We start from the raw sequence: 26,479 nt of genomic DNA, 5'->3' as shown, positions 1-26,479 counted from the left end.
CAAATTAAAACAACTCTGAGATACCACTACATACCACTCAGATTGGCTAAGGTGGGAGGAAAAGATAATGAAAAATGTTGGAGGGGATGTGAGAAAACAGGGACACTGATGCATTGTTGGTGGAACTATGAACAGATCCAGCCATTCTGGAGAGCAATTTGGAACTATGCTCAAAAAGTTATCAAACTATGCATACCCTTTGATCTAGCAGTGTTTTTTTAAATAAAACTTTAATTTTCAAAACATATGCACGGATAATTTCACAACATTGACCCTTGCATAGCCTTGTGTTTCATATTTTCCTCTTCTTACCGCCACCTCCTCCCCTAGATGGCAAACAATTAAATATATGTTAAACATGTTAAAATGTATGTTAAATATATATATATATATGTATATGAAACATATTTATAAATATGTATAAGCATATTCATACAATTCTTTTGCTAGATAAGGGAAATCAGATCAAAAAAAAAAAAAGCAAATGAGTAAGAAAATAAAATATTAGAGAACAACAACAAAAAGAGTGAGAATGTTATGTTATGATCCACATTCAGTTCCTACAGTTCTCTGGGTGTAGATGACTCTCTTCATAACAAGATCATTGGAACTGGGATCAATCATCTCATTTTTAGAAAGAGTCACGCTCATCAGAATTTATCATCACATAATATTGATGTTGCCATTACAATGATTTCCTGGTTCTGCTTTTCACTTAGCATCAATTCATGTAAGTCTCTCTAAAAGTCTTTCTAAAATGTAAGTCTTTCTAAAATTATCTTCCTGATCATTTTTTTTTCATTATGAAATTTGTTTTATTCTATCTAAAACATCATCTTGATTATTTATTTGACCTAGGGATAATTTTGATAATTAACTTTATTTTTTAATTATAGCTTTTTATTGACAGAACATATGCATTGGGTAATTTTTCAACATTATCCTTTGCATTCACTTCTGTTCCAATTTTTCCCTTCCTTCCTTCCACCCCCTCCCCTAGATGGCAGACAGTCCCATACATGTTAAATATGTTAAAAGTATATCTTAGATACAATATATACATACAGATTCATACAGTTCTCTTGTTGCACAAGAAAAATCTGCTTCAGAAGGTAAAAAATAACCTGGGAAGAAAAACAAAAATGCAAGTAGTCCACATTCATTTCCTAGTGTTCCTTCTTTGGGTGTAGCTGATTCTTTCCATCACTGATCAATTGGAACTGAAATAGATCTTCTCTTTGTTGAAGTTATCTACTTCCATCAGAATACATCCTCATACAGTATTGTTGTTGGAGTGTATAATGATCTCCTGCTTCTGCTCATTTCACTTACCATCAGTTCATGTAACTCTCCAAACTTCTCTGTTTTCATCCTGCTGGTCATTTCTTACAGAGCAATACTATTCCATAACACTCATATATACCATAATTTATCCAACCATTCTTCAATTGATGGGCATCCATCATTTTCCAGTTTCTAGCCATTACAAAAAAGGGCTGCCACAAACATTTTGGTACATACAGGTCCCTTTCCCTTCTTTAATATCTCTTTGGGATATAAGCCTAGTACTAATACTGCTGGATCAAAGGGTATGCACAGTTTGATAACTTTTTTGAGCATAATTCCAAATTGCTCTCCAGAATGGTTGGATCTGTTCACAACTCCACCAGCAATGCATGAGTATCCCAATTTTCCCGCATCACCTCCAACATTCATCATTATTTTTTCCTGCTATCTTAGCCAATCTGACAGGTGTGAAGTGGTATCTCAGAATTACTTAATTTGCATTTCTCTAATCAATAGTGATTTATCACACCCTTTCATATGAGTAGAAATAGTTTAAATTTTATCATTTGAAAATTGTCTGTTCATATCCTTTGACCATTTATCAATTGGAGAATGGCTTGATTTCTTATAAACTACAAGTCAGTTCTCTATATCTTTTGGAAATGAGGCCTTTATCAGAACTTTTAACTGTAAAAATATTTTCCCAGTTTATTGCTTCCCTTCTAATCTAGTTTGCATTAGTTTTGTTTGTACAAAAGATTTTTAACTTGAAATAATAAAAATTTTCTACTTTTCAATAATAATCTCTAGTTCTTCTTTGGTCACAAACTCCTTTCTCCTCCACAAGTCTAAGAGGTAAATTATCCTATGTTCCTCTAATTTATTTATACTCTCATTCTTTATGCCTAAATCATGAGTGCATTTTGATCTTATCTTGGTGTATGGTGTTAAGTGTGGGTCCATGCCTAGTTTCTGCCATACTAATTTCCAGTTTTCCCAGCAGTTTTTGTCAAATAGTGAATTCTTATCCCAAAAGTTGGGGTCTTTGGGTTTCTCAAACACTTGATTGCTATAGTTATTGAATATTTTGTTCTGCGAACCTAACCTGTTCTACTGATCAACTAGTCTATTTCTTAATCAACACCAAATGGTTTTGGTAACCATTACTTTATAATATAGTTTTAGATCAGGTACAGCTGGACTGCTTTTATGTGATTTTTTTTCATTAGTTTCCTTGAAATTCTTGACCTTTTGTTCTTCCATATGAAATTTGTTGTTATTTTTTCTAGGTGATTAAAATAGTTTCATGGGAGTCTGATTGGTATAGCACTAAATAAATAGATTAGTTTATGTAGTATTGTCATCTTTATTATATTTGCTTGGCCTATCCACTTGTTTAAATCTGACTTTCTTTGTGTGGAAACTGCTTTGTAGTTTTGCTCATATAACTCCTGACTTTCCTTTGGCAGACAGATTCCCACATGTTTTATATTATCGACAGTCATTTTAAATGGAATTTCCCTTTGTATTTTTTGCTGTTAGATTTTGTTGCTGATTAATTATGTGGATTTATTTTTGTATCCTGCAACTTTGCTAAAGTTGAAGATTATTTCTAATAGCTTTTTAGTAGAATCTTTGAGGCTCTCTAAGTATACCATCATATCATCTGCAAAGAGTGATCATTTGGTTTCCTCATTACCTACTTTAATTCCTTTAATCTCTTTCTCCACTCTTATTGCCAAAGCTAGCATTTCTAATAGTAATAGTGATAGTAGACAACCTTGTTTCACTCCTGATCTTATTGGAAATGGTTCCACTTTATCCCCATTACATATGATGTTTACTGATGGTTCTAAATAGATGCTCCTGACTATTTTAAAGAAAAGTCAATTTATCCCTATACTCTCTTGTATTTTTATTAGGAATGGATGTTTGATTTTATCAAATGCTTTTTCTGCATCTATTGACATTATTGTTACTTTGGTTATTGATATAGTCAATTATGCTAATAGTTTTTCTACTATTGAACTGCCCTACATACCTGGTATAAGTCCTACTTGGTTGTGGTCTATTATCCTCATGATGATTTTCTGTAATATTTTTGCTAATATTTTATTTAAGATTTTTACATCAATATTCATTAAGGAGATTGGTCTGTAACTTTCCTTCTCTGTTTTAGGTGTCAGTATCATGTCTGTGCCATAAAAAGAATTTGGTAGGACTCTTTCCATTCCTATTTTTTTCAAATAGTTTATATAGCATTGGAGTTAATTGTTCTTTAAATGTTTGGTAGAATTAACATGCAAATCCATCTTGTCCTGGGGATTTTTTCTTTGGGAGTTGATTAATAGCTTGTTCTATTTCTTTTTTTTAAATGGGACTGTTTAACCAATTTACTCCTTCCTCTGTTAATCTGGGTAAGATATATTTTTGAAGATATTCTTCCATTTCATTTAAGTTATCAAATTTATTGGCATAAAGTTGGGCAAAGTAACTCCTAATTATTGCTCTTATTTCCTCATTAGTGGTGAGTTCTCCCTTTTCATTTTCAAGACTAAGAATTTTATTTTCCTCTTTCCTTTTTTTAATCAATTTTACTAAGGATTTATCTATTTTATTGTTGTTTTTTTTTTTTCATAAAACCTACTCTTAGTTTCATTTATTAATTCAATAGTTTTTTTTTTTTTTTTACTTTCAATTTTACTAATTTCTCCTTTTATTTTTAGAATTTCAAATTTGGTATTTGACTCAGGGTTTTTAATTTGTTCCTCCTCTAGCTTTTTTAGTTGCAAGCCCAATTCATTGACCTTCTCTTTCTCTATTTTATGCACGTAGGCCTCTAGAAATAGAAAATTTCCCCTTATTACCACTTTGGCTGCATCCCACACATTTTGGTATGACATCTCATTATTGTCATTTTCTTGGATGAAATTATTAATTATGTCGATGATTTGATGTTTCACCCAATCATTCTTTAGGATGAGATTATTTAGTTTCCAATTATCTTTTGGTCTATTTTCTCCTGGGTTTTTATTGAATGTAATTTTCATTGCATCATGATCTGAAAACGATGAATTTACAATTTCTGACTTTCTGCATTTGAATTTGAAGTTTTTAATGTCCTAATATATGGTCAATTTTTATATAGGTTTCATGAACTGCTGAGAAGAAAGTGTCTTTCTGTCTCCTTTCAGTTTTCTCCAAAGATCTATGATACCTAACTTTTTAGTTTTCTATTTGCCTCTTTGACTTCTTTCTTATTTATTTTGAGGTTTGATTTATCTAATTCTGAAAATGCAAGGTTGAGATCTCCCTGTATTATAGTTTTGCTATTTATATTCTTCTTGCAGCTGTCTTAATTTCTCTTTTAAGAAAATGCTACACCATTCCAATAATTCTCAGATTATCTCTCCTAGATCTATTTTCCAGGTTTGTTGTATTCCCAAGTCAGTATTTAACATTTTTTTCATAGTTTTATTTATTATTATTATTATTATTTATTTATTTTTTCATTTTGCTTGACTGATTCTTGGTGTCTCCTAAGTCATTTATTTCCATTTGTTCAATTCTGAATTTTAATGAATTATTTTCTTCATTTACTTTTTTATTTCTTTTTGTAATCATTCAATTGAGTTTTTAAATGAATTGTTTTATTCAATGGAATTGTTTTTTTTTTTCCATCTAGCCAATTTTATTTTTTAGAAATCTATTTTCTTCTTCCAATTCACTAATTATGTTTTCCTTGGAATTGTTTACCTTTTCTCATTCACTAATTCTGTTTTTCAGGGATTTGATTTCTTTATCTACTCTACTTTTAAATGAGTGGGATGACTTATCCAGACCCTCTTGCCAAATTTCCCTTTTCTTTCCCATTTTGCTTCTAGCTCTCTTGTAAGAGCCTTTTAAAATTTCTCCTATGAGAGTCTTGTGTGGTGGGAACAGATCATATCCCCCTTTGGGGGTTCATCTAGAGGCCATAGGTTTTTAGTCTCCTCAGGGTTTGAAGCCTGCTCTCTATCCATATAGAAGCTGTCAATAGTTAGAGGGCACTTTAGTTTTTTACTCATTTTGACAAAAAAAAAATCAAAGAAAACAAACTAGCAAAAGCAAATGCAGTCTGCTTTTTGGGCAGTGTGGTGTTACCAAACTTCCTCTACAGACTATAGTAAGTAGTAGTGAAGCAGAAGTGGAACAGTAATGGCTGTGCTGCCTGCACAATGACCACTCTCTGAGGACTCTGAGAGTATTCTGAGTCACTCTGGGTGTTGGGTATGGTCAGGTCCTGAGGGACCCCAGTGCTTATAGCTTATCTGCTGATCTACTGCCTTGCTGCCAGGGCAAAGAAGCTCACGATGTGTAAAGTTCTCCCCACAAATTTTCCGATGGCTGAGACTACACCCTGCCCCTTCCAGTCTGCTCAGCTGCCTTTGCTGCTCTCACTGCCTGCCTGCAGTCTGTGCCTTATCTAACCATCCTTGCTTGCAAAAATAGACCTTTTCTGGTGAATTTTCTGTTGGTAACATATTTATGGGTTTTTTCAGTCAAGCACTAATTCTGAAGCCATATCATGAAAAAAAGTAGTCTGAGGGTAAGGAAGAGCTTAAATAAATGTATGTGTCCCCTCCATCATCTTGGATGGAAGCCAATTAAGTAGTGTTTTTATTGGGCCTCTATCCCAAATATATCTTAAAGGAATGAAAGGGACGCACATGTGCAAAAATGTTTGTGGCAATCCTTTTCATGGTGACAAGAAACTGATTAGATGCCCATTAGTTCAAGAATGGCTGAATAAGATATGGTATGTGAATATTATAGAATATTATTGTTCTATAAGAAATGACTAGCAGGATGAATACAGAGAGTCTGGAGAGACTTGTATGAACTATTGTACATGGCAACAACAATATTATATGATGATCAATTCTGATTAATGTGACTCTCTAACAATAAGATGCCAGTTCCAATGGCATGTGATGAAGAGAACCATCTACACACCAGAGAGAAGACTGTGGGAACTGAATGTGGATCACAACATAACATTCTCACTCTTTGCTCTTGTTCACTTTAATTTTGTTTTCTTACTCATTTACTTTCTTTTATGATGTGATTTTTTTTGTGCAGTAAGAGAATTGTATAATTATTTTTTTCATCATGATTTTCAGGGAGTCCAATATTCCTTAGAGTATCTCTCCTAGATCTATTTTCCAGGTCTGTTGTTTTCCCAAGTAAATATTTAACATTTTTTTCTATTTTTAAAATTTTTTTGGTTTTTCTTGACTGATTCTTGATGTCTCATTGTCATTCATTTCCATTTGTTTAGTTCTGATTTTTAATGCAATATTTTCTTCATTTCCTTTTTTTTTAAACTTTTTTTTTTGTTTAAATGAATGTTTTGTTCTATGGAATTTTTTCCCATTTCACAAAAAAATTTTAAGGAGTTATTTTCTTTTTCTAATTTACAATTCTGTTTTCCTGGGAGTTCTTTACCTTTTCCAATTCACATATTCTGTTTTTCAGGGAGTTGTATTATTTTTCCAATCTATCTTTTAATGAGGTATATGCTTTTTCCAAATACTCTTGCAAAGTTTTCCTTTCTTTTCCCCATTTTTCTTCTAGCTCTCTTTTAAGATCCTTTTTAATTTCTTCTAGGAAAGTCTTATGTAGTGTTTGGGACTTCATCTGTATACAATCTGCTTTTAGTCTCCTCAGGGTTTGAAATCTGTTCTTCTCTTTCACTATAGAAGCTGTCTGTAGTTAGAGCTCACTTTGTTTTTTTACACATTTTTTAAAATGTTGGTATCTGCTTCTAGGGCAAAGAAGTTCCAAACTTCCTTTACAAACACTTGGAAGTGGCAACAGCTATGGTGGGATCACGCTGAGTCACTCCTGGTGCTGGGTGGGTGTGGCCAGATCCCATGAGACTCTGGTGCTTTGGAGTACATGCTTTACCTTTTGTGTTTGTGTTGGATGTTTTATAACTTCCAGGGCAACCAGGGCAGAATAGCCAACCCTGTGATAGAATCCTCCCTGTAGATTCTCTGCTCCACAAAAAACATACCCTTTCACTAGTCTGCTCAGTATGGGCTGGCCTCTGTACTCTGTCTCCCTGCTTGAGCCCAATAAAAACAGACCTTTTCTGGCAATCTCATGAAATTAGCTGATAGTTTGCTGCACTGCCAATATTTGTGGATTCTATTTCAGAGGGTAAATTTTGTAATTAGTGTGAGAGTAGTAGGAGAGCTCAGAAAAAAAAAAAGTGTATGTTCTCTCCACCATCTTGGCTCCACTCTCACAAAGATTCTTCTTGATAGCCATCTGAAAAGCTCTATCTATTAAGTGTACCTAATGGTACCTTGATGATAGGATTCAGAGAATACATGATAACAGATACATGATAAGAATATAACTGAGACATGAAGATGTGCAAGACAACTCTCTGAGACTAATATTCAAAGAAAATTATTATTAGATTAGTGAAAGGAGTTGTCTTTATGGACAGTTATGTATACATAGATAGATACCTATCTCTCTCTCTCTCTCTCACTACACACACACACACACACACACACACACACACACACACACACATATATTAGTGATATCACAGACCCAGTCCCTATTCCTACCAGAATTAATAACCATTTATCATCTCTGTGAAAATATTTGCATCAAAACATTATTATTATTGTTGTGTTAATTTCATACTTGGGAAAAAGCTTTCAATCATCAAAGCACTAGACAATTTTTCAAATGCAATGCACCTCACCCTTTTACTCTTGTTCAATGCTGGGTCAATTCACTGACCATTTGAGGTGCCTGGATTCATCAGTTTAATATATCAAAGAACTATCAATCCATAGCTTATCATACTTCTGAAAATAATCATTTTCATCTACTTCATTTTTCTGAATAGTTTGGACACCATAGAAAAACTATCATAATAGTTGTTTTAAATCATCAAGAAATGACTAATGAAATAAATAGGCATTTGGAGAAAAATTCCATTGCTCTTCACAACAAAGGGAACCAAATCAAAATCCGTTGAGAATGGTAAAGATATCATAAAAAATAATGTAACACTCCCCAAAATGATGAAGAAGCAGTTCAGCTTGTACCAAAATGCTTCTGAAGAATAATCAAATAAATAACTATCACAGAAACAGTGACAAATTGTAATTCTTAAAGAATTACCAGATAGTAAATTTAGAACAAAAGACAGACACAATAAGATTAAAAGAGGGTTGTCTGAAAAAGAAGACATGATTAGAATGCAAAAAATTGAGGAAAAAAGAAGGAAAAATAATGAAAAAAATATAAAAACAAGATTGGAAAAGCATATAAATTCTGCACAAACCCAGTGTTTTAATACATAATACCACTTTAGAATCAGGAAAAGTTGAGATGAAAGAGAATCAAGGACACTATACTGGAAAGGACCTAATCTAGTTTAACTGTGTTGCATATGTTAAGGAAAATTGAGCCTTTCCATCTGTTCTGAAAGTGAATTCTTTTGTATGTGTAGTTTCCTCTATCAGAGTGTGAGCCCTTGAGAATAAGAAGTATTTGGTTTTTTTTTTTCCTATTTATTTGTACCCCCAGCACAAGGCAAAGCTCTTGGAACAAAGCTAATGCTAGTTACTTTTTCTCTCATTTCTAATTCTTCAGTGGATATATGATTTAATTTGGGTTTCATTGAAACTTATCCTTCCTTATATTTTTTTCCATGTCCTCCAATCATTCTTTCATAGAGCATCTATTCAATATGCTAAAAATCTTCTTCTATGTCTTATCAATCAGTGGCTACCAGTGATGTTCTTAGACTGACATTCTACTATTCTTCCTCTGTACTATATGATTAGCCCTTAAATGTTGATTTATTAATTTTTTTTATTTTGAAAATAACTTTTTAATTTAGAAAAATCACTAGCCAGCACCTGATAGAGAAAAGATAGATGAATTATGCAATTTAAGATCCACATTTTTGGACATCTACAATAAAGAAATCTCTTTGTTTGACTATGCATATTGACTAGGAAGTTTTGCTTATTTTTTTTCTAGTGGAGCAGGTGGGAAGTATAGAAAATAAATGCTATTAATTGAAAAAATATTACATGACCAACCTGACTTCTTTTCTTATCATATATTTCCTATATAATATCTTTTAGCAGTATAGCAGAGTAAATAGAATCCTTATTAGCTAAGTGTGGAGAAGTTCATTACCAGCAAGTTAGTCAAAAGTGTGGTTGCAAATATATATGTGAATGTGTTTCACATAGTGATAAGAACTGCACCAGGGAATAGATTATCCATAGTAATGAATTGTTATATATTTTAAGACTTCAAATATTTTGCCTTACTTTTGTATGTCATATGTTATTAAAAAGAGATAGATTTGTGGATTTCTTCATAGTAGGTTTTGTTAAATGAAAATAAAATGAGAGTATATGTCTTCATAAAGAGAATGGAAACCCCTCCCCACAAAAAATAAAACATTAATTCTGTCATGTATAGTTCTTATTTCTAATCCTAATAGCTGACTTTTTTTACAGTGATTTAAGTTACAAAACATTTTAAAAACATTATTTCATTTAATTCTCACAATAAGCCTTTAAGATAAATGTTATTATTCCCATTTTAAAAATGAAGAAGTTGAGCCTCAATGATATTAAAGGACTTTGAATTTTCTCTGGGCTCTCTGTCTCTCTCTGTGTGTTTCTGTCTCTGTATGTCTCTCCTTTTCTGTTTCTGCCTCTGTCTCTGTTTTTTTATCTCTCTGTATAATGTGAGTATAAATGTGTGTGTGTGTGTGTGTGTGTGTGTGTGTGTGTGTGTGTGTGTGTGTGTGTGTATGTATGATTTAGAACTCAAATTTAGGCCTTCACTACCTTAGGTACAGACTTTATCTATTATGTTTCTGTACAAAGCCAATGATGCATTTAACATGAAAATTTTTTATTATCAACTAATGTAGCAAACTAAACTATGTATCATAGGCACATGTATAAAGAACTATTCTTAAATTTTATTCAATAAATTATATTCTTGTAGATGTGACTAAAAAGACATTTATTCATATAGAATCATACAACTTTAAAGATTATCTAGTCCAGTGCCCTAATATTGTTATGTCGTAAAAGCATGGCTCACATAGCATGGCATTAGGAAGAAATACAAATTTTAATACAAGAAAATAGTTTAAAACCTCTATATCTGAAAAAGCACCAGGGATATGCTGTTAAATATAATCAGTGTGTTTTTTTGTTTTGATTAACTCTACTTTTTCACAAGGAAGAGTGTTGTGGGGGCTAGGAGGGAGGGTAACAAAACAAAACAAAATATAACCCAACAAAATTATTAATTCATTTGTTTTCTGAGGCAATTGGGGCTAAGTGACTTGCCTAGAGTCACACAGCTAGGAAGTGTTAGATGTCTGAGAACAGCTTTGAACTCGAGTCCTCCTGACTTCAGAGCTAGTGCTCTATAAGCTGTGCCACTTAGCCATTTGAATTTCTGAATATTTATAAGTCATTACAGAAAAGTTTCTGCAGAATCACCTTCTACACAAGGTACTGTGTTATTTAACCGGTAATTAGGAGTATAAAGCAAGAAAGCTAGTACCAAATTTCAGGAACTCCAACATCTTTTGTACCTTCACTATAGAAAACCTTGGTTTTGATTATGAGCTGGGATTCATATCTCACCCTGTTTGGTACTTATACATTGTACCATGAATTTCTCTGACTTTTTTTATCTGTTAAAGTGAGATTCAACAATTATAAGAAAATAGTGTTCCTATAGTTTCTCACAAAGATCAAGTTTCCTATAATGTTTTCAATTGTTGATTTAGAATGCACAAAGAAAATTATTTGCTTTAATAAAAGCCAAGCAATTCGTTTGTTTTCAATTTGACATTTGTCAATCATCCCAGTTAAATGCAAAAATCATAAACATATATCTCTGAAATAGCAGAACTCAAGATATTTCTTTGAAAAGTTTTAAAATATCTAAAAATATGAGAAGCAGTAGAAAAGTCTGCTGAATGTGGAGGTCTAGAAACATAGATTTGTCTTTCAAACAAATGCTTTAAAATATTAAATAAAAAATATTTTACTTTTCAATCACATACAAAATAATTTTAAATTTCCTATTTAAAATTTCTGAGCTCCAGAGTCTCTCCCTTTTTTCCCCTCACCTCTTATTGAGAAGGCACGCAATTTGATATAGGTTACATATGCTTAGTCATGCAAAATGTATTTTCATAGCAATCATGTTGTAAAAGAAAACAAACTAAAAAAAAAAAAAGAAATACCTTCTAGAAAAACAAAGTTTAAAAAATATATGTTTCCGACCGCACTCAGATGCCATTGATTCATTCTCTAGAGCTGGATAGGATTTTTTCACCAAAAATCCTTTGGAATTGTCCTAGATTATGATATTACTGAGAATAGCTAAATTATTCATAGCTGATCATCATAAAATTATACAAAATATAATTATGTACAATATTATCCATGTTCTGCTCACTTATTTTTCATAAGTTCATGTAAATCTTTTAAAGTTTTTATGAAATCATCCTTCTCATCATTTCTAATAACAAAATAGTGTTTCATCAAACCACATACCATATCTTGTTTAGTCAGTCCTAATTGATAGGTATCCCTTCAATTTCCAATTTTTGCCACCAGAAAAAAATTTCTCTAAATGTTTTTATATATTTAGACCCTCTTCCTTTTTAAAAGCAAATTTCTTTGGGACAAAGACATAGTAATTGCATTGCTGGGTCAAAGGAAATGTACAACTTTGTAGCCCTTTGGACATAGTTCCAAATTGCTCTCCAAAATGAATGGATCAGATCACACCACCACCAACTGTGTATTAGTATTCCAATTTTCTCATATCTCCTTTAACATTTGTCATTTTTCTTTGCTGTCATATTAGCCAGTCTGATATGTGTAAGGTGATATTTCAAAGTTGTTTTAATTTGAATTTCTTTAATTAATATAGAGACCTGGATTTGAATCTGTACTTTGTGAATCTATTTAGAATAAGTGACATCGACATGACTTAATTTTTCTTAGCTTCAGTTTTTCTCTCTATAAAATGGAAATAACAATACTAGTATTACCTACATCACAGAGGTGTGAGGAGAGTGGTTTGAAATTCTTAAAGTACTGTATTTTATAGTCATGGAAATTATGTTTCTTTTGATTATACCCGAATCTAATTTTTTCCCTAGTTTTAATGAGTCTTCAATTCTGAATATTTGTAAACTTACACTAGTGTGTTGAGTCAGGGAATTAACCTTTTACTATATGTCCTCAAATAAAATTATCTGTGCTTAATTCCTAGCAGTATGAGTAGTTTAAAGAATTACAATAAAGACATAAGTTAACAACCAATAAAGAAGCATAAATGTCCACTTTTGGAAACCTACTGCTCACTTTTGGCTTCATACCTTCATTAAGTGATGAAATAAATATGGGAGCATGCTATGAGTACTGTATTATGCATAGACTTTGTGATCCACACAAAGAGCTGAAACCTCTGCTTCTGTGCTCCTTGGAGTCTAATTAGAAATAAAATGCATTAATGAAGAGTATTTTAATTTTTATTAAAATTGCTTTTGTTATTTAAAACAATACAGGGTAGCTTGTGATCAAGTACCAAATGAGATAGACATAATAAGTGATATATAAGCTCAGAGGGGTCCTTGAGTAATCAGGGAAGGCATCCTCAGCCCAGAAAAACTTAAATTGGATCCTGAAGGATCAATAAGATTCAGAAAAATAGAAGAAAAGGAAGAAAAGGGTTGCAGATGAGAGAAATCTTTCCCAGGGATTCCAGTATTTGGAAATTAAATATCCATAATAATGAGAAAATTATACAGTAGAAGAAAGTATGCTCTTTGGACAACACTGTGCATACTGAATAACAGTTCATGGTCACCCATTTCTCTGAATTCCTTCCTGAAACCTCTGTTCAAAATATTGCAGCATTCACCCTATGAACCCACAATTAAAACATTCATGATAAACTTGTTCTTCTTTTCCCTTGATTACCAAAAGATATATACTCATTTAGAAAGATGATTTGAAGTATCCTACGCATCCTGTTGCTAGTTTCCTCTCTGTTTTCAGCACTTAACTTACTGGATTGAAATGAAAGAGGGATGATTGTCCCAGAGATAGATTCTAATTCAACAAAGATGTTCTGTTTCTATTCCAGATGTATTATATCTACTAGTCTTCCAGACGTGCTAATGGAGGGCAGAAAATTTTTCAAATGTATGTCTAATCTTCTGTACAGTAAGAGCCACAACTTAGAACAATTTATTTATTTTAGAATAAAATGTTTTCTCACACAAAAAGGTGAAAAATAAAAACAGTCAGGGTGGCCTGGGGCGCAAGGAAGCTGTTGTTGCAGGAATCCTGCAAGTTAATGTGAGAATTCACCCGGGACTCTAAGAGAGATGTGAAGAGGGAAGAGGGGGAAGGGGGTGAGGGACAAAAACTCTCTTCCCCTTGCAGCTGTCCCTTTCCTTCATTTGTTGCTCCAATAAGCAGTAATTAGGTCCTGAGCTAATGGTGTCAGCTGATCTGCTGTTTTTAGGCTAGACCCAGAGGAATCTCCATGGAAACCCTGCTGGAGTCATCCCCCCACCTGGATGCTGCGTGCTCCTTTCTGCCACCTGGCTGCTGCCTGGCCCGCTGCTACCACTTCTGTTGCCTCCTCCCTGTCTCTAACCTGCAGCCTGCAGCATGCGCACTGCCCCCGGGATCCCTAAATGGGACAATTCTGCCCGTGACGTAAGCGCCCAGCCGTCTCCACAGAAACTTTTGTCCCGCTGTCCAATCAGGGAGCTTGGAAAGGGCTGGAGAGGGGGGGGGGGGGCGGGAGGAGAAGAGAGTTGGGGCGGGGGGGGGGGCGTGGAGAGGCGAGAGGTTTAGTGTGTGGAGCTGTTCGAGCTCAGCCTGGGCTGTCAGTCCCTGCTCCAGCCGCTGCGCGAGACCTCCTAGATTCATTCTCTCTCTCTCTCTCTCTCTCTCTCTCTCTCTCTCTCTCTCTCTCTCTCTCTCTCTCTCTCTCTCTCTCTCTCTCTCTCTCTCTCTCTCTCTCTCTCTCTCTCTCTCTCTCTCTCTCTCTCTCACACACACACACACACACACACACACACACACAAGCATACGCACATACTTCATAGGAGAGGGAGGCACTGACCATTTTTCAAGTGCTGGGACTATACTGCTGTGCGGTGGGTGCAAAGACTCTTCGTTCTCACTTCTTGCTTTCGCTCTGGATACAGAAGACAGGGGAAATACGGAACTTGAATTGGACTAGTTATTTGTACACTTATCTGACAGTCTACTTAAGAAAGCAGCTGAACTGGACGAGTTCATGCCTTAACAGTCTAAAAAAAAAGAAAAGGATTGCAGCTACAGCACGAGGAAGATGGGAACTCCCCTATTTCTACCTCTTTAATAAATGGAATGAAATATTGAATGGAGGAGCCGCACACTACATTTGCCTGGGAAAGTCGTCCGGCGGAACTAACAATTTGGCTACTTTCATCAGAGGAGGGGGTGTTCATTACGTGGCAGGGGGGAAAAGGAAACCAGAAACTGAATGTATGAATTTTAAACTATTGGCCAAGCAAAGGGAGAAAAAAAATTCAAGATTTTATTTTAAACAAAGGTTTTCTAGGCTTTTATACCATAAACTCACTTCAGTGTTTTGTGACCAGTTTAGCGGAGACGGAGAAAAAAACAGGAGTCCTACATGTGTGCACCATTATTAAACTGGCAGACACACCGACAGCCGCCTTCTTTCATTTACCAACATCCAACTGAAATTGAAATCTCTCTTCCGTCCAATAGTTGATCATGTACAAACTCTATATGAATATCATTATATGAATATATGAATAGCTTATATGCTGGGGAATAACTAGTAGGACATAGGTGTGGAGCTGCAGTTCAGAGTAGATTGAGGAGCTTAAATTTCATGGTATTTTTTAAAGAAAGAATTCTGTTACTGTGAAATAAATTCTGATAGGTTTATAAGATGACAGGTAAGAACTTTCACTGCTCTTAGCACCTTAACGCCCAAAAGCAGAGTGCAGAGAGAAGAAGCAGGGGGTGAGCACTAGCGACCACTTTGCCCTCCAGTGTTTGCAACCAGGATAGAGGCTGCTTTAGGGGGAGGATCAGTCCTCCAGGACAATTAGAAGAGGGAAAAGCTCTTGGAGGTTTGAGGAGGGAAGGCTTTTTTTTTTTTTTTTTTTTTAAGCCTGCGGTATCCGGGATAGGACCTGGAGTAGGGATGTTATCCTAGGCCTGAATACAAGTAAACATTTTGCTTTTTGGTAAACCTGGATATAGGGTTTTACTTATTTTAAACCAAACCCCTCTGGGCTAGATGCTGTTGGAGACACTGGGATGGTCCTGGCTGAACAACATTAAAGAGACTGATCACGTAGAAGGATAAGAAAAGCTTCAGAGACCCCCGTCATCCCCTCTTCTGTGAGCCGGTGCAATTAAAAATGAACAAGAGACTTGGTAGATCTCGGCACTGATTGCTCCCCACCCCCCTTCCCTGACCCGGACCCTCTCCTCCCTCCCCCATCCCAGCTCCCTAAAGCCAGGATCTGATTGCAAGCGGGACCTCCTCTTGTTCCACATTGTGGTAGTGGATGCATTTTTCATGAGCACTAGGTGAACAGGTGCAAAGTACATTTGGAAAATCCAGGCGGCCCATTTCGGTGGCGTGGCGTGGCGTGGCGTGGAGGGTGGTATCTGGCTATCTCCGAGGGGATCATGGAGAGCGACCGGGACATGTACCGTCAGTTTCAGGACTGGTGCCTCCGGACTTATGGAGACTCCGGAAAGACCAAGACGGTGACCCGTAAAAAATACGACCGGATCGTCCAGCTCTTGAACGGCTCCGAGTCGAGCTCCACGGATAATGCCAAATTTAAATTCTGGGTCAAATCGAAAGGTTTCCAGCTCGGCCATTCGGACGAGGTCAATGGTGGAGGTGGCAAGCAAGTGCTCTTCGTGCCGGTCAAAACCACGGTTAGTGAAGTCCCTGCCTTCCTCTCGTGTTTGTCCGCCGAGCGACCCACCAAGGCAGCCTGGAGGGGAAGGGGGAAGCCACAGTTGGCTCGTTTCTCTTCCTCCCCCCCTCCACCTGCCCGCCCCTTAGTCATCCCCATATCGCATTTGCCAGGCACGTTTCTCCCCACAGTTAAGTCTTTGTGGTCTTTTATTGCACAGCTCTAATGCACTTCGAGTCCCCTCCCTTCCCCTTCCCCTCACCCTCCTCGGCAGCTTTTCTCCGGGCAGGAGACGGCTTTGGGGGTGGGCTATTGTCCCGTCTCTTCAGCTGCCCGTCTGGCGTGTGTCCTGCCCGCCACATAAAGGCCACATCCTCATCCCACCGCCGCCACTGCCCGGTTTGATAATGTACGATTCTGATCGATAGTGTACAGTGTCTCCTTATTGGCACAAAGCCCGAGTGTGGCGCTGGTCGTTGATTTGGGGGTTTCCCCAGGATATCAGGTTTTATTGTTAGACCACAGCCTGGGAGACGCGGGGCAGCCGGCAGGCACGCACGCCTGGATTATTGCGATGACTGGTTAGATTTTAGATATGCGGGTGTGTTCGCTCCCCCTCCGCAAATAAAGAAGCAGTTAGAGGATGATCAACAAAGAGAGAGACGGGCTCTGAGCTCGGTCAAATGCAGTATTTATTGCTTACTCTTTCTGGGATTGCTCAAGTCTCTCACAGCTATGAAGCTTGCTTTAAGCACAGTCTCTGGGAACCACTAGCATTGCCAGCTTTGCGAGATCTGAGCCTGGAAAGCTAGATTTGTTTTTTTTCTCATAGCAGAAGAGCTATAATGCTGGGTAGCAGCAGGAGCACCAGAATTTCCTATTTAAGAAGATGGGAACTATGGGCCACAAGTAGGTTTGCATATATCAATTTAATAATGTTTCTCTTTCTACATCATGCCACGGTAGGTAGCCTCTTGATTTGGGGGAATGACAGAAGGTAACACAGCCATCTTTTCATTTTTATCTTGACTTTCTGGTTTAAGCATTCTTATTTACTACTGGCAGTCATTGTTTACAATATCCCTAGAGTATGCAAAATAGGAGATTTTTGGGGAGCTACTCTACTCTCACCATGATAGAGGAAAATGAAAATATTTGAATGTAGTTTTTTTCAAGGCATCAGTGAGAAAATATTTGAATGTACTTTTTTCAAGGTATCAGTGAGAAGACTTTTACATTTGAAAACAATTTCTTCTATTCAACTAAGCTTTTTGGTGAATCTCTCTTTTTTTTTTTAATAGGTGTCTGGGCAATAGGAAAATGAGAAATGGAAGTAAATGACAAAAACTAAGTATAGAAATTGTGTTGTTTTATTTGGTGTATCTGTGAATCAGATCTTTCCTTTTACTCTTTGGCTTTACTCTGGACAATTGTTAAATTGAATTCTTCCCCTTCCCCCACTATTTAATATAAATATAAATTGTAGAGTTGATCTGAATATTCAAATGATCTGCATATATTGTAGAAATAATAAGATGAAGTTTTTTCACTTTATGAAATTATAATTTTAAGAGTTGGAAATCTGTTTTTAAAATTAGATTTTGATAGAAATCATAATCTATAAGTAAAAGGACTTAATTCTCATTTAGACATTATAAAATTAATTAAAAAACAAAAGAATAATCCATTTTAAAAAAGATAGTAAAGACCTAAAAAAAATCTTTTGACTAGGATGAGGATTTGTGGTGACAAAAACTTTTTCGGCTTTCCTCCTATGGAAAACTTATTTCCTTCTGTCAGGTTGCTTTCCAATACTTGTAAGCTTAGTGAGCTGATTATGATTTGAATCTATCACTGGAAAATATTTGTACATAATATGAAACTTGCCATCAAAATCACGTGGATTTGTAAGATGAAAGTGAGTGCCAAGCACCATTTCCTCAGAAACACCTTAAGGACACACTTGAGTTTGAGTTGTCATAGCATAATTAAAGATTATTACAGAGATTATTTTACAACTTTTGGTAAGTTTTTTTTTTCCTAAAAGCAAAACACATTTGAAAATTTTAGAGAAAAAGCCATCTAATTTTCAGATGGTGAGAAAACAATGTTTTTTGTCTAAAGCTTGAAAGCTCTGCTTCCCATTCAAGACTGTATCAAAATGTTAAAGGTTATAATTCATGAACAACCCTACTGCTCTGTGGTAGTTTATGAAATTTTTATGTTACCGTTGTCACAGAAATGTTAGTCCCTTCTGCTTATAAAAAAACAATCTACCTATGTAGCAAAGAGTTTTTCCTTGAAACCCCCAAGGCAAGTTTCTAATATTATTTGTTTCCCCACATATGAAAATTATTTCCCTCTGAAATAGTTTGGTAATTTTCAATAGGAGTACACTTACTCAATAAAAAAAAAAATCACCATTTTGACTTCAAAGATAAACTGTTTGTTTTGTTTTGTTTTTTAAGGGGAAGTAGGGACGGGGAAGATTCCTTGCAAGTGCAATTCCAAGAATGATTTTAAGCTACTGGAGGTGTTGGGGTTTGTTGCTCAGTTTTGCTGTCAGCCAAAGAGATTTGCTCCTGACCATGCAGTAATCCACTGCTGCTGGTAATTAGACATCATTACTGCTGGTTAAAGGAAAAGAGAGAAGGGGAGAGGACAGGCTAGGGCTAATTAACTACTTGATTCTAATGAAAGACAGAGAGACTGATAGCAACTGGGAGGTTGCACAGACTAGACATACAACATAGACTTAATTGAAGTAAGGATTATCTTGTAGTCTTAGTCTTACAGTAAAAGACTTTGTTTTATTTTTATTTTTCATCCATGATATATAGTTAGGCTTTAGAATAGATCTCTTAAGGAAGTCTAATCTTAACTGGTTGCAAAACCATAATATTAATAAATATTTAATGATGGTATATATAACAGTAAGACATTAAAAAAATGTATTCTTCAACCAAATTTGACCATCCAAGAACATCATGAAGGGATCAGGCCTGATACACAGATCATTCTGTGGTCTAGGAGACATACTTTTGATCACCAAGCAACATCATCCTCTAAACAGCCATTTTTAGGTCTAGAGTAGGACAACAACACATATGTAATGAAATATCTATTCCTGAAGTCCAGAGAATATTCCATTTCATTTCAAATTAGCAGTATTATTTGTCTATGTTATTTCAAACAGAGCAGACTGCCCTATATTGGAAATGATGCCCAGCTTATGACTTTTTTTTTTTAAGAGATGAAAAATGAGCAATAAACCAAATGGATGACATTAAATAATACAAACTTTTTCATCAGTGGTACTCAACACTTAGACTTACTGGTAGTAGATTTTCCTTCTTTGATAGTTTTCATTCTGGTTTCTTTGGATTCTCTTCCTGGTTGGTCCTTAATGACATAGTTGTCAAATAGCATGTAAATATGACACCACAATCACCTATTACCTTATCCAGAATGTATCATTTTATCCCATATTTTAGAAAGTAAACTTAAATACTGCTACAAAATGTTCAAAGCTTTAGGCTAGGAATGAAGCTAATATAAATAACTCTTTTATAAGCCACACTATTTCAGAAAACTGGAAAGCAAAGTAAGCCTGTGTTTTGTTTTTGATTCATTCAGAGGCCAACTCTAATCTAAATTGAGTGATGAAGTAATGGGAAGACTACTCTTTTTTATATAAATCTGTAGGAACAGACGCCCAAGTCTAAATTGTTGCTTTTTCTCATAATTGCTTCCTCTTATATTTATCCCACTTGAGAACATAAAAGAAAAAATGTGTTATCTTTAGTTGCATCTTTAAAAAATAATGATTTATTCATTTCTGCAATCTGTAAGCCCCAGATTTCTATTGTTCTGTTGTGTATACTATGAGCTGATTACTGTACAATCATTAGGATGAATATTCATGTAGTAGTTTATAAACAGTTATGAGTTTTATGAGTTACTTAGCTGTGGATTTGGTTATACATCCCTCTATATGTTTATTGTGATTCACCCCCTTTGTGTGAAGGAAGTAAGTTATTTAAGGATCCCTACAGATGATGTGTATGTTTCTTCTGGGCACAGATCCATGCCTGGGGCACATGGCTATGCATTCCTCTATATGGATGGGACCTTGGTGTAGAAATGGTAGGGCATAGTCACTGATAATATAGCTAAAGCCATGGAAGACACTTGATTGCTATCATATCAAATAGTTATGAAATGGGAGGGGGAACAACAACCAAAAAACCAAAATCAAATATTTACCTTGATGTGAGTCCAGCTTTTTGTTTGTTTGCTTTCTTCCCCATCACTCGTGAATATAGACACCAATTACTAAGTGAGTTTCCTTTTCATTCATTACTAGTACATGAAAAACCAAGGGAGATAAACTGCCCAGAAGTGTGCTTGTAGAATCACCTTCCTGAACAATAGCATAAAAGAGAAAATAGAGGATTTCTAAGTATTTAAGGATTCTTTCCAAATTTATACATCATCTTACTTCTTTGAGATTCTGAACTCTAGCAATTTCAAAGGAATGGGGAGTTTCCCATTTCCCATATTTTTCTTCCAATGTGTTCCCTCTCTGTTTAAAGACATCCTACCCATCAAGAAAGGAATACACTGGAGGTTGGCCCTTATATACTGCTCACAATATTGCAGTGAGATAGACATAGAGGAAAGGCATAAGAGGGAAATATGTTGAAGGTGGTAATTATAGAACTTGTAGAAATTTCAGTGCTATGCCATTAAGAAAGCTGTAGATCTAGTAATTGACTTATAGACTCAAAGGCTTGGAAGGCATCTGTGAGATGACTTATGCCATCCATTCTTTTCATTTTTCAGATGAGGTCCAAAATGTTAAAAAAAAAAATTAAGGTCACACATCTAGCTAGTGTGCTAGTTCTGAGACCAAATACAAATTCTATTCAGTCCTTTTTCCACTAGTGAGAATGAGGTGAAGCACTTAGGTGGCACAATGGTTGGAGCACCAGCCCTGGAGTCAAGAGGATCAGAGTTCTAATTCTGCCTCATATACATATTAGTTGTAGAACTCTGGGAAAGCCATTTAACCCTGATTGCCTCCTAGGAAAAAAAGAATTTTAAAATTAATAGTAAATTCTCTAACACTATTGTTGCCTTGCATAATGAAAACATCTAGCATGTTTTGCCTTTTAGTTTCAAAATATTCAATGAACAGAATCAACTGGGACAGATATCTTTAATATCTTTAGTAGTGATAAAATGTTTGGACTTGTACACATTTTAGGTGGCATTTTGATTTTTTCATTCTATATGATTTATATACTTATATCTATGTTATTGGTAGCCATCCATCATAAAACAATTAAAAGTATGTAAGCCATGTGAGATACAAAGATTAAAATACAAAAAAGAATTAAAATACAGGGTGAATTTTTCCTATATACATGAATTAAGATAGTGCATTAAAGAGGGAACAACTCATTTAATGTATGGGAAAAGGGGTATTTCATAGTTTTAATCTGCTGGGTATTACAAATTATGATATAAAAGAATAGAAAATTAAAGTACATGACTCTTTGGTTACAATGACCATATGTGTCATTTGAAAAAAAAAAAAAGAAACATAGAAATGACTGTCATAAAGGGATTTAAAATGAATCATTAAAGATCTAATTGGATAGATGGTATACTCCTGACATCAAGAATACTGACAGAAGGCCCTTAGCATATGAGGTAATATGTGACCAATTTATGGAAGGATATATACTAAAGTTATATATGTTGGTAATGTATGGAAATTACAAAATGCATCCCTGAAGGGAAAATACTCCAAGATGATTTATTGAAGTAATGAAATGCTTTCCAAATATTAGATAACCCAGTGATTACAATTCTGGACTTGGAATAAGGAGGGCCTGAATTCGAATGCTTCCTCAGATACTTAACTGGGTTATCCTGAATAAGTCACTTAATCGATTACTTTCAGTCTCAGTTTCTTTATCTATAAACTAGAAATAATGGTTATGAAGATCAGAAAACATATAAAGTACTTTGCAAACATTAAAATATTACATACATGCTCAGTAGTTGTTTTTATCTTCTTGTAAATTAGGCACAGAGTACTCAGTTAACCATCTTTATTATTTGTAACTGGATTCACTATTTATTAGCTCTGTGAGTGTGAACAAGTAACTTAATCTCTATCTGCCTCAGTTTCCTCATTCATAAAATTATCAAATTGAACTCAATGATTACCAAGGACTCTTCCTAAATTCTAAAGCTATGAGCCGATAATCCTGTGGTACTAAGATGTATGAAACTTTATTATTAATAAGGAATTAGTTTACTAAAATAAGGAGCTAATATCTTATTACATGAAAAAAAAATACTACTGAACATTCCAAGAAGTCTATGAGAACTGCATCCTAAGGGGTCACATCTACCAAGTGCTTGCCAGTCAATAAACTTTTTCAGAAATCCAAGTGTAGATTCCCATATTCAACGCCTGACTAATTACAACATAAACTTTTTGAGATAGCAATGTTTGTTTCAAACAGCACAATTAAAAACAAACAAACTACTTTAAGGCTGGCTGGTCCCTGCTCAGTTTCCTATTTTATTCATTTACTTTCTACTTATCCTGCCTCTAACACTATGGAAATTTTAGAAATTGATTTTCAATGTTTTCACAAATTTAATAATTATGAATAGTCTTAAAATAATGTATCCTGATAGAACAGAACCAATCTTGTCAATTTCTTTCTATTTTTTTTTTCAAAATACCTTGATGGCTGAATACATGTATTTCAATATTTAAGTGGATCTATGATCTCTCTTTTATGAAAACTACATCCAATGGCATAAATCGCAACTCATATCTGTTTGTGTCAGGAAATAGATTGTGATCACTGACATCACTCAAAACATACATGTACATATATTTAAAAAAAATTCCTGTTTTCACTTGATGCCTTCTTTGTGACTGCAGCTTCTGTGTTGTCTTTCAGTTAAAGTATTAATTTCTTGTCATTTATTCCCCAATTTCTCTTTGTGGAATGTCCTCTGCTGCTCCTATTTCCCCCTGTTGAAATTCTACATTAGTGCTCCAACTATGAAAGCTGTCCCTATCCACCTATCTGTAAGTGATTCCTTCTCCCTTTAAAATTCCATGGCATTATGGTTAAACTTATTTATAATTATTATATTCTAATTTTATCATATATACTTGACATATTATTTATTATAAACTCTTGATTGTGTTCTATTAAATGAGTACTTTTTAGGCAACTATTCAAGGTACTGCTTAGTTATCTCTGTATTTCTTGGGGGGGTTTTGTATGCATTAGGAGTTTTTAATAAATATTTTAAGAATGAATGATCAAGCTAGTAAATAGAATGATGGCCTTTCTCTCTCCTCTCCTAATTTTTTGTTATGTGTATATATGTGTGCATGTTTTGTTGTTACTTTATTTTGTTTTTGACTAAAATCCTTGAAAATCTAATCTATTCCCAGTGCCTCCACTTCCTCTCCTTTCATTGTCTTTTAAGTCCTCTGCAATCTAGTTTCCAACTTTGCCATTCATTTGAATCTCCTCAAAGTCACCAGTAATTTCTTAGTTGCCAGATCAGATCTAATGATTTCTTTCTCAATACATAGCTTTCTGGAATTTATCACACTGTCAATGACCCTCTGCTGAATATTCTTGATATTTTCTAGGTTTAAGTGACATTGCTCTCTACCAGTTCTCTCCTTATCCATATGACTAACTGCTCTTCAATTTCCTTTACTAGTTCATTATCCAGGTTAATTTTACTAATGTCCCTATCTTTACTCCAAGAAAATCCTCTGTTTGGCATTCATAAGCTAGCTTTCTTCTTAATTTTCTTATACCTTACTCTTCAATCCAATAACATCAGCCTTCAGACTCTTAGCTCTGAGAATTTTCTCTGTCTCCCATACTCTTCTTCCTCATTTCTGCCTGGGGACAATTAGCATTAAACTGCAATTGGTTTTAATGATTATCACACTGTAATTTATTTCAAGGAAAGGACCTCTTTGGTTTCCCCTTTTATGGGAAGTAGCAGGATAACTTGTAAGTGCTTATTGGCTGATTTTGAGTAGATCTTATTATTTTTTTATAAATGGTAGAGATTTCAGAGGCATTTTTCCTCCTCTAAGTTGAGTTTGTTTTGTTTTGTTTTGCTTTGCTTTTTCCTTTGCAGCTAAGAATTCTACAATGGGTTCTTATATCATGCTCTCAAGAAATGTAATCAAGTACCAGCTGTCATAAATGTTCTTTTAGTGGCAAAATTTTGAAGTATTTGGGAGAAGAGCAAGAAAGTCAGGGATTTGGGGAATTTACTCAGAGATCAGGTTTAAGAATGTCAGATCCTTGATATTTATGGGAGTTAAGAAGAATGTGTTTTATAGGAATAGATCTGGTACTTGACATTTATTACCTTGATCTCTATTTTTAGGATGAGTAGTCATTGATAAGGCACTTTGTTATTTATATTTTAACTATTTTGTGGAGAGTTAGTGGCTATTTTTAAAATGTCTTTGGAATTAATGATTTTTTTCAGTGAGAAGTGATTACTTTGCAAAGAGTAATGAAAATTCTATTTGTTACTTATACCTTATTATAACTAACAGTAGCAAATTCCAGATGGTTGGTTGGACTTAAGGGTTCAGTCTGTGGCCATGGAGTAAAGATTTCTGGCATACACAGGGATCTAATGTGCTACCTAGGACTTATTAGTAGTACTCTGCCATAAGCAAATGATTTCATTGGCTAATGTTCTTAACATTACATTATAGATATTTTCCTAAATGTCAGGTGTGGGTCATAGTTCTTTTAGTTTGCTCTAGTTGCAGTTCTACAAAACTTAATGAAAATGCCTTTTTTATTGCTACTTTTTATAATTCACCAAAAAACTATTATATCAATACAATAATTTTATTAAGTTATATTAATTAAGAATTTGTGCTAATTTAACCAGAACTGAGCAGAAATTTATCATAAACAATGAAAGTGAATAAAGTTAGTAAAGCAATAATGTAAATCAAATTCAAGGCAATATGTTTAAAATTTAAAGCTCTTAATTTCTTTCATTGCATAAACATAATCCATATGCTTATTACAAATAGCCATCTTCTGTTCATTAATGCAGATATTATTCTATAAGGGAATACTTTGTAAACATCTAGTTTGAGTTATTGTGTAGATGGACAGACAAAAATAACTTCAATTCCTCCATAATTCAGCCTTTTTTCACTAATTCAAACTGGTCTCAACCATGTTTATTACATCATATGGGAGGAACACTGTGCTGTAGTTAAAGGAGTGCTGGGTTTGAAATTAAAAGGTATCTTTAAAGATACTTTTCAAATCTTGCCTCATTTACTAATTAGCTGTAAAACTGCAATTCCTTGCTCCATCTATTAAACAGGGACAATAATACCAAAGATGCTTATCTTCATAAGGTTGTTAGGATCAAGCAGGACCATATAGGTGAAGCATTTTGCAAATCTTAAAAGGCTAGAACAATGCTATTATTAAGCCTTAAAGTCAGAAAATTGGCAAATGATAACTCATAGAATAGTACACCTTGATACAGTAGCTGAAGTTTTTAAAAAAGTTGCATATAAATCAATTTTGATGGTTAAAATATTTTCAATGTACTCAATTAACTCATTAATGAAATTCCACAGTGAATCTTTTATAAAGTGGTATATTATTTTATAAAAAACAATAATTCCTTTTAACTTAACAGTTTTGTAGATAGAGATGAAGTACCAAGAGATGGTATTTGTGCCTGGAAATGTGAAAATATAAGATGATTTTTTTTGCTTTTGTTTTTAGCAGGACAAGATAATCATGATGGCCCATAAAAATAGAAAAAAAACTCTTTATCAAGATAGCCCCTCTTTTTTGATATTGAAGAAAAGATTTTAAAAAATGTACATTCTTCCAAATTTCATATCAAAATTAAAATGTCTTCATTATAATTCCTGGTTATTTGCCCAATTTTTTAACTCTGATACTAAAATGTTTTTTTTTTTTTTCACATTGCAAAAATTTTTGTTCCCTTTATTATGCTGACAAGGCTACAACTAGATCAAAATATTAGATTGGGGGATAGAGAGGAATGGGA

The 26,479-nt window shown here is 34.5% G+C and overlaps 1 protein-coding gene across 5 annotated transcripts in view; it reads left to right on the top strand.

Annotated features, from left to right (window-relative positions):
• Positions 1 to 14,347: 14,347 nt before the first annotated feature.
• Positions 14,348 to 26,479, top strand: part of NOL4 (nucleolar protein 4) — a 465,402-nt gene continuing 453,270 nt past the window's right edge. For 2 of the 5 annotated variants that reach the window (XM_074277598.1, XM_074277612.1), the window contains exon 1: positions 14,350 to 16,358. In XM_074277598.1, coding sequence (XP_074133699.1) covers positions 16,101 to 16,358 — 258 coding nt within the window. In that variant the 5' untranslated portion in view covers positions 14,350 to 16,100. Of the gene's footprint in view, positions 16,359 to 16,380; positions 17,249 to 26,479 lie in introns of those variants that run through there. The other 3 variants (XM_074277643.1, XM_074277604.1, XM_074277605.1) reach the window with 3 other exon arrangements.

This window comes from Sminthopsis crassicaudata, chromosome 1, assembly GCF_048593235.1.
Source record: "Sminthopsis crassicaudata isolate SCR6 chromosome 1, ASM4859323v1, whole genome shotgun sequence".
In the NCBI taxonomy this organism is placed as follows: Eukaryota; Metazoa; Chordata; class Mammalia; order Dasyuromorphia; family Dasyuridae; genus Sminthopsis; species Sminthopsis crassicaudata.
Note: the sequence above shows the minus strand (reverse complement) of the source record. Positions and strands in the feature narration are given on the sequence as shown.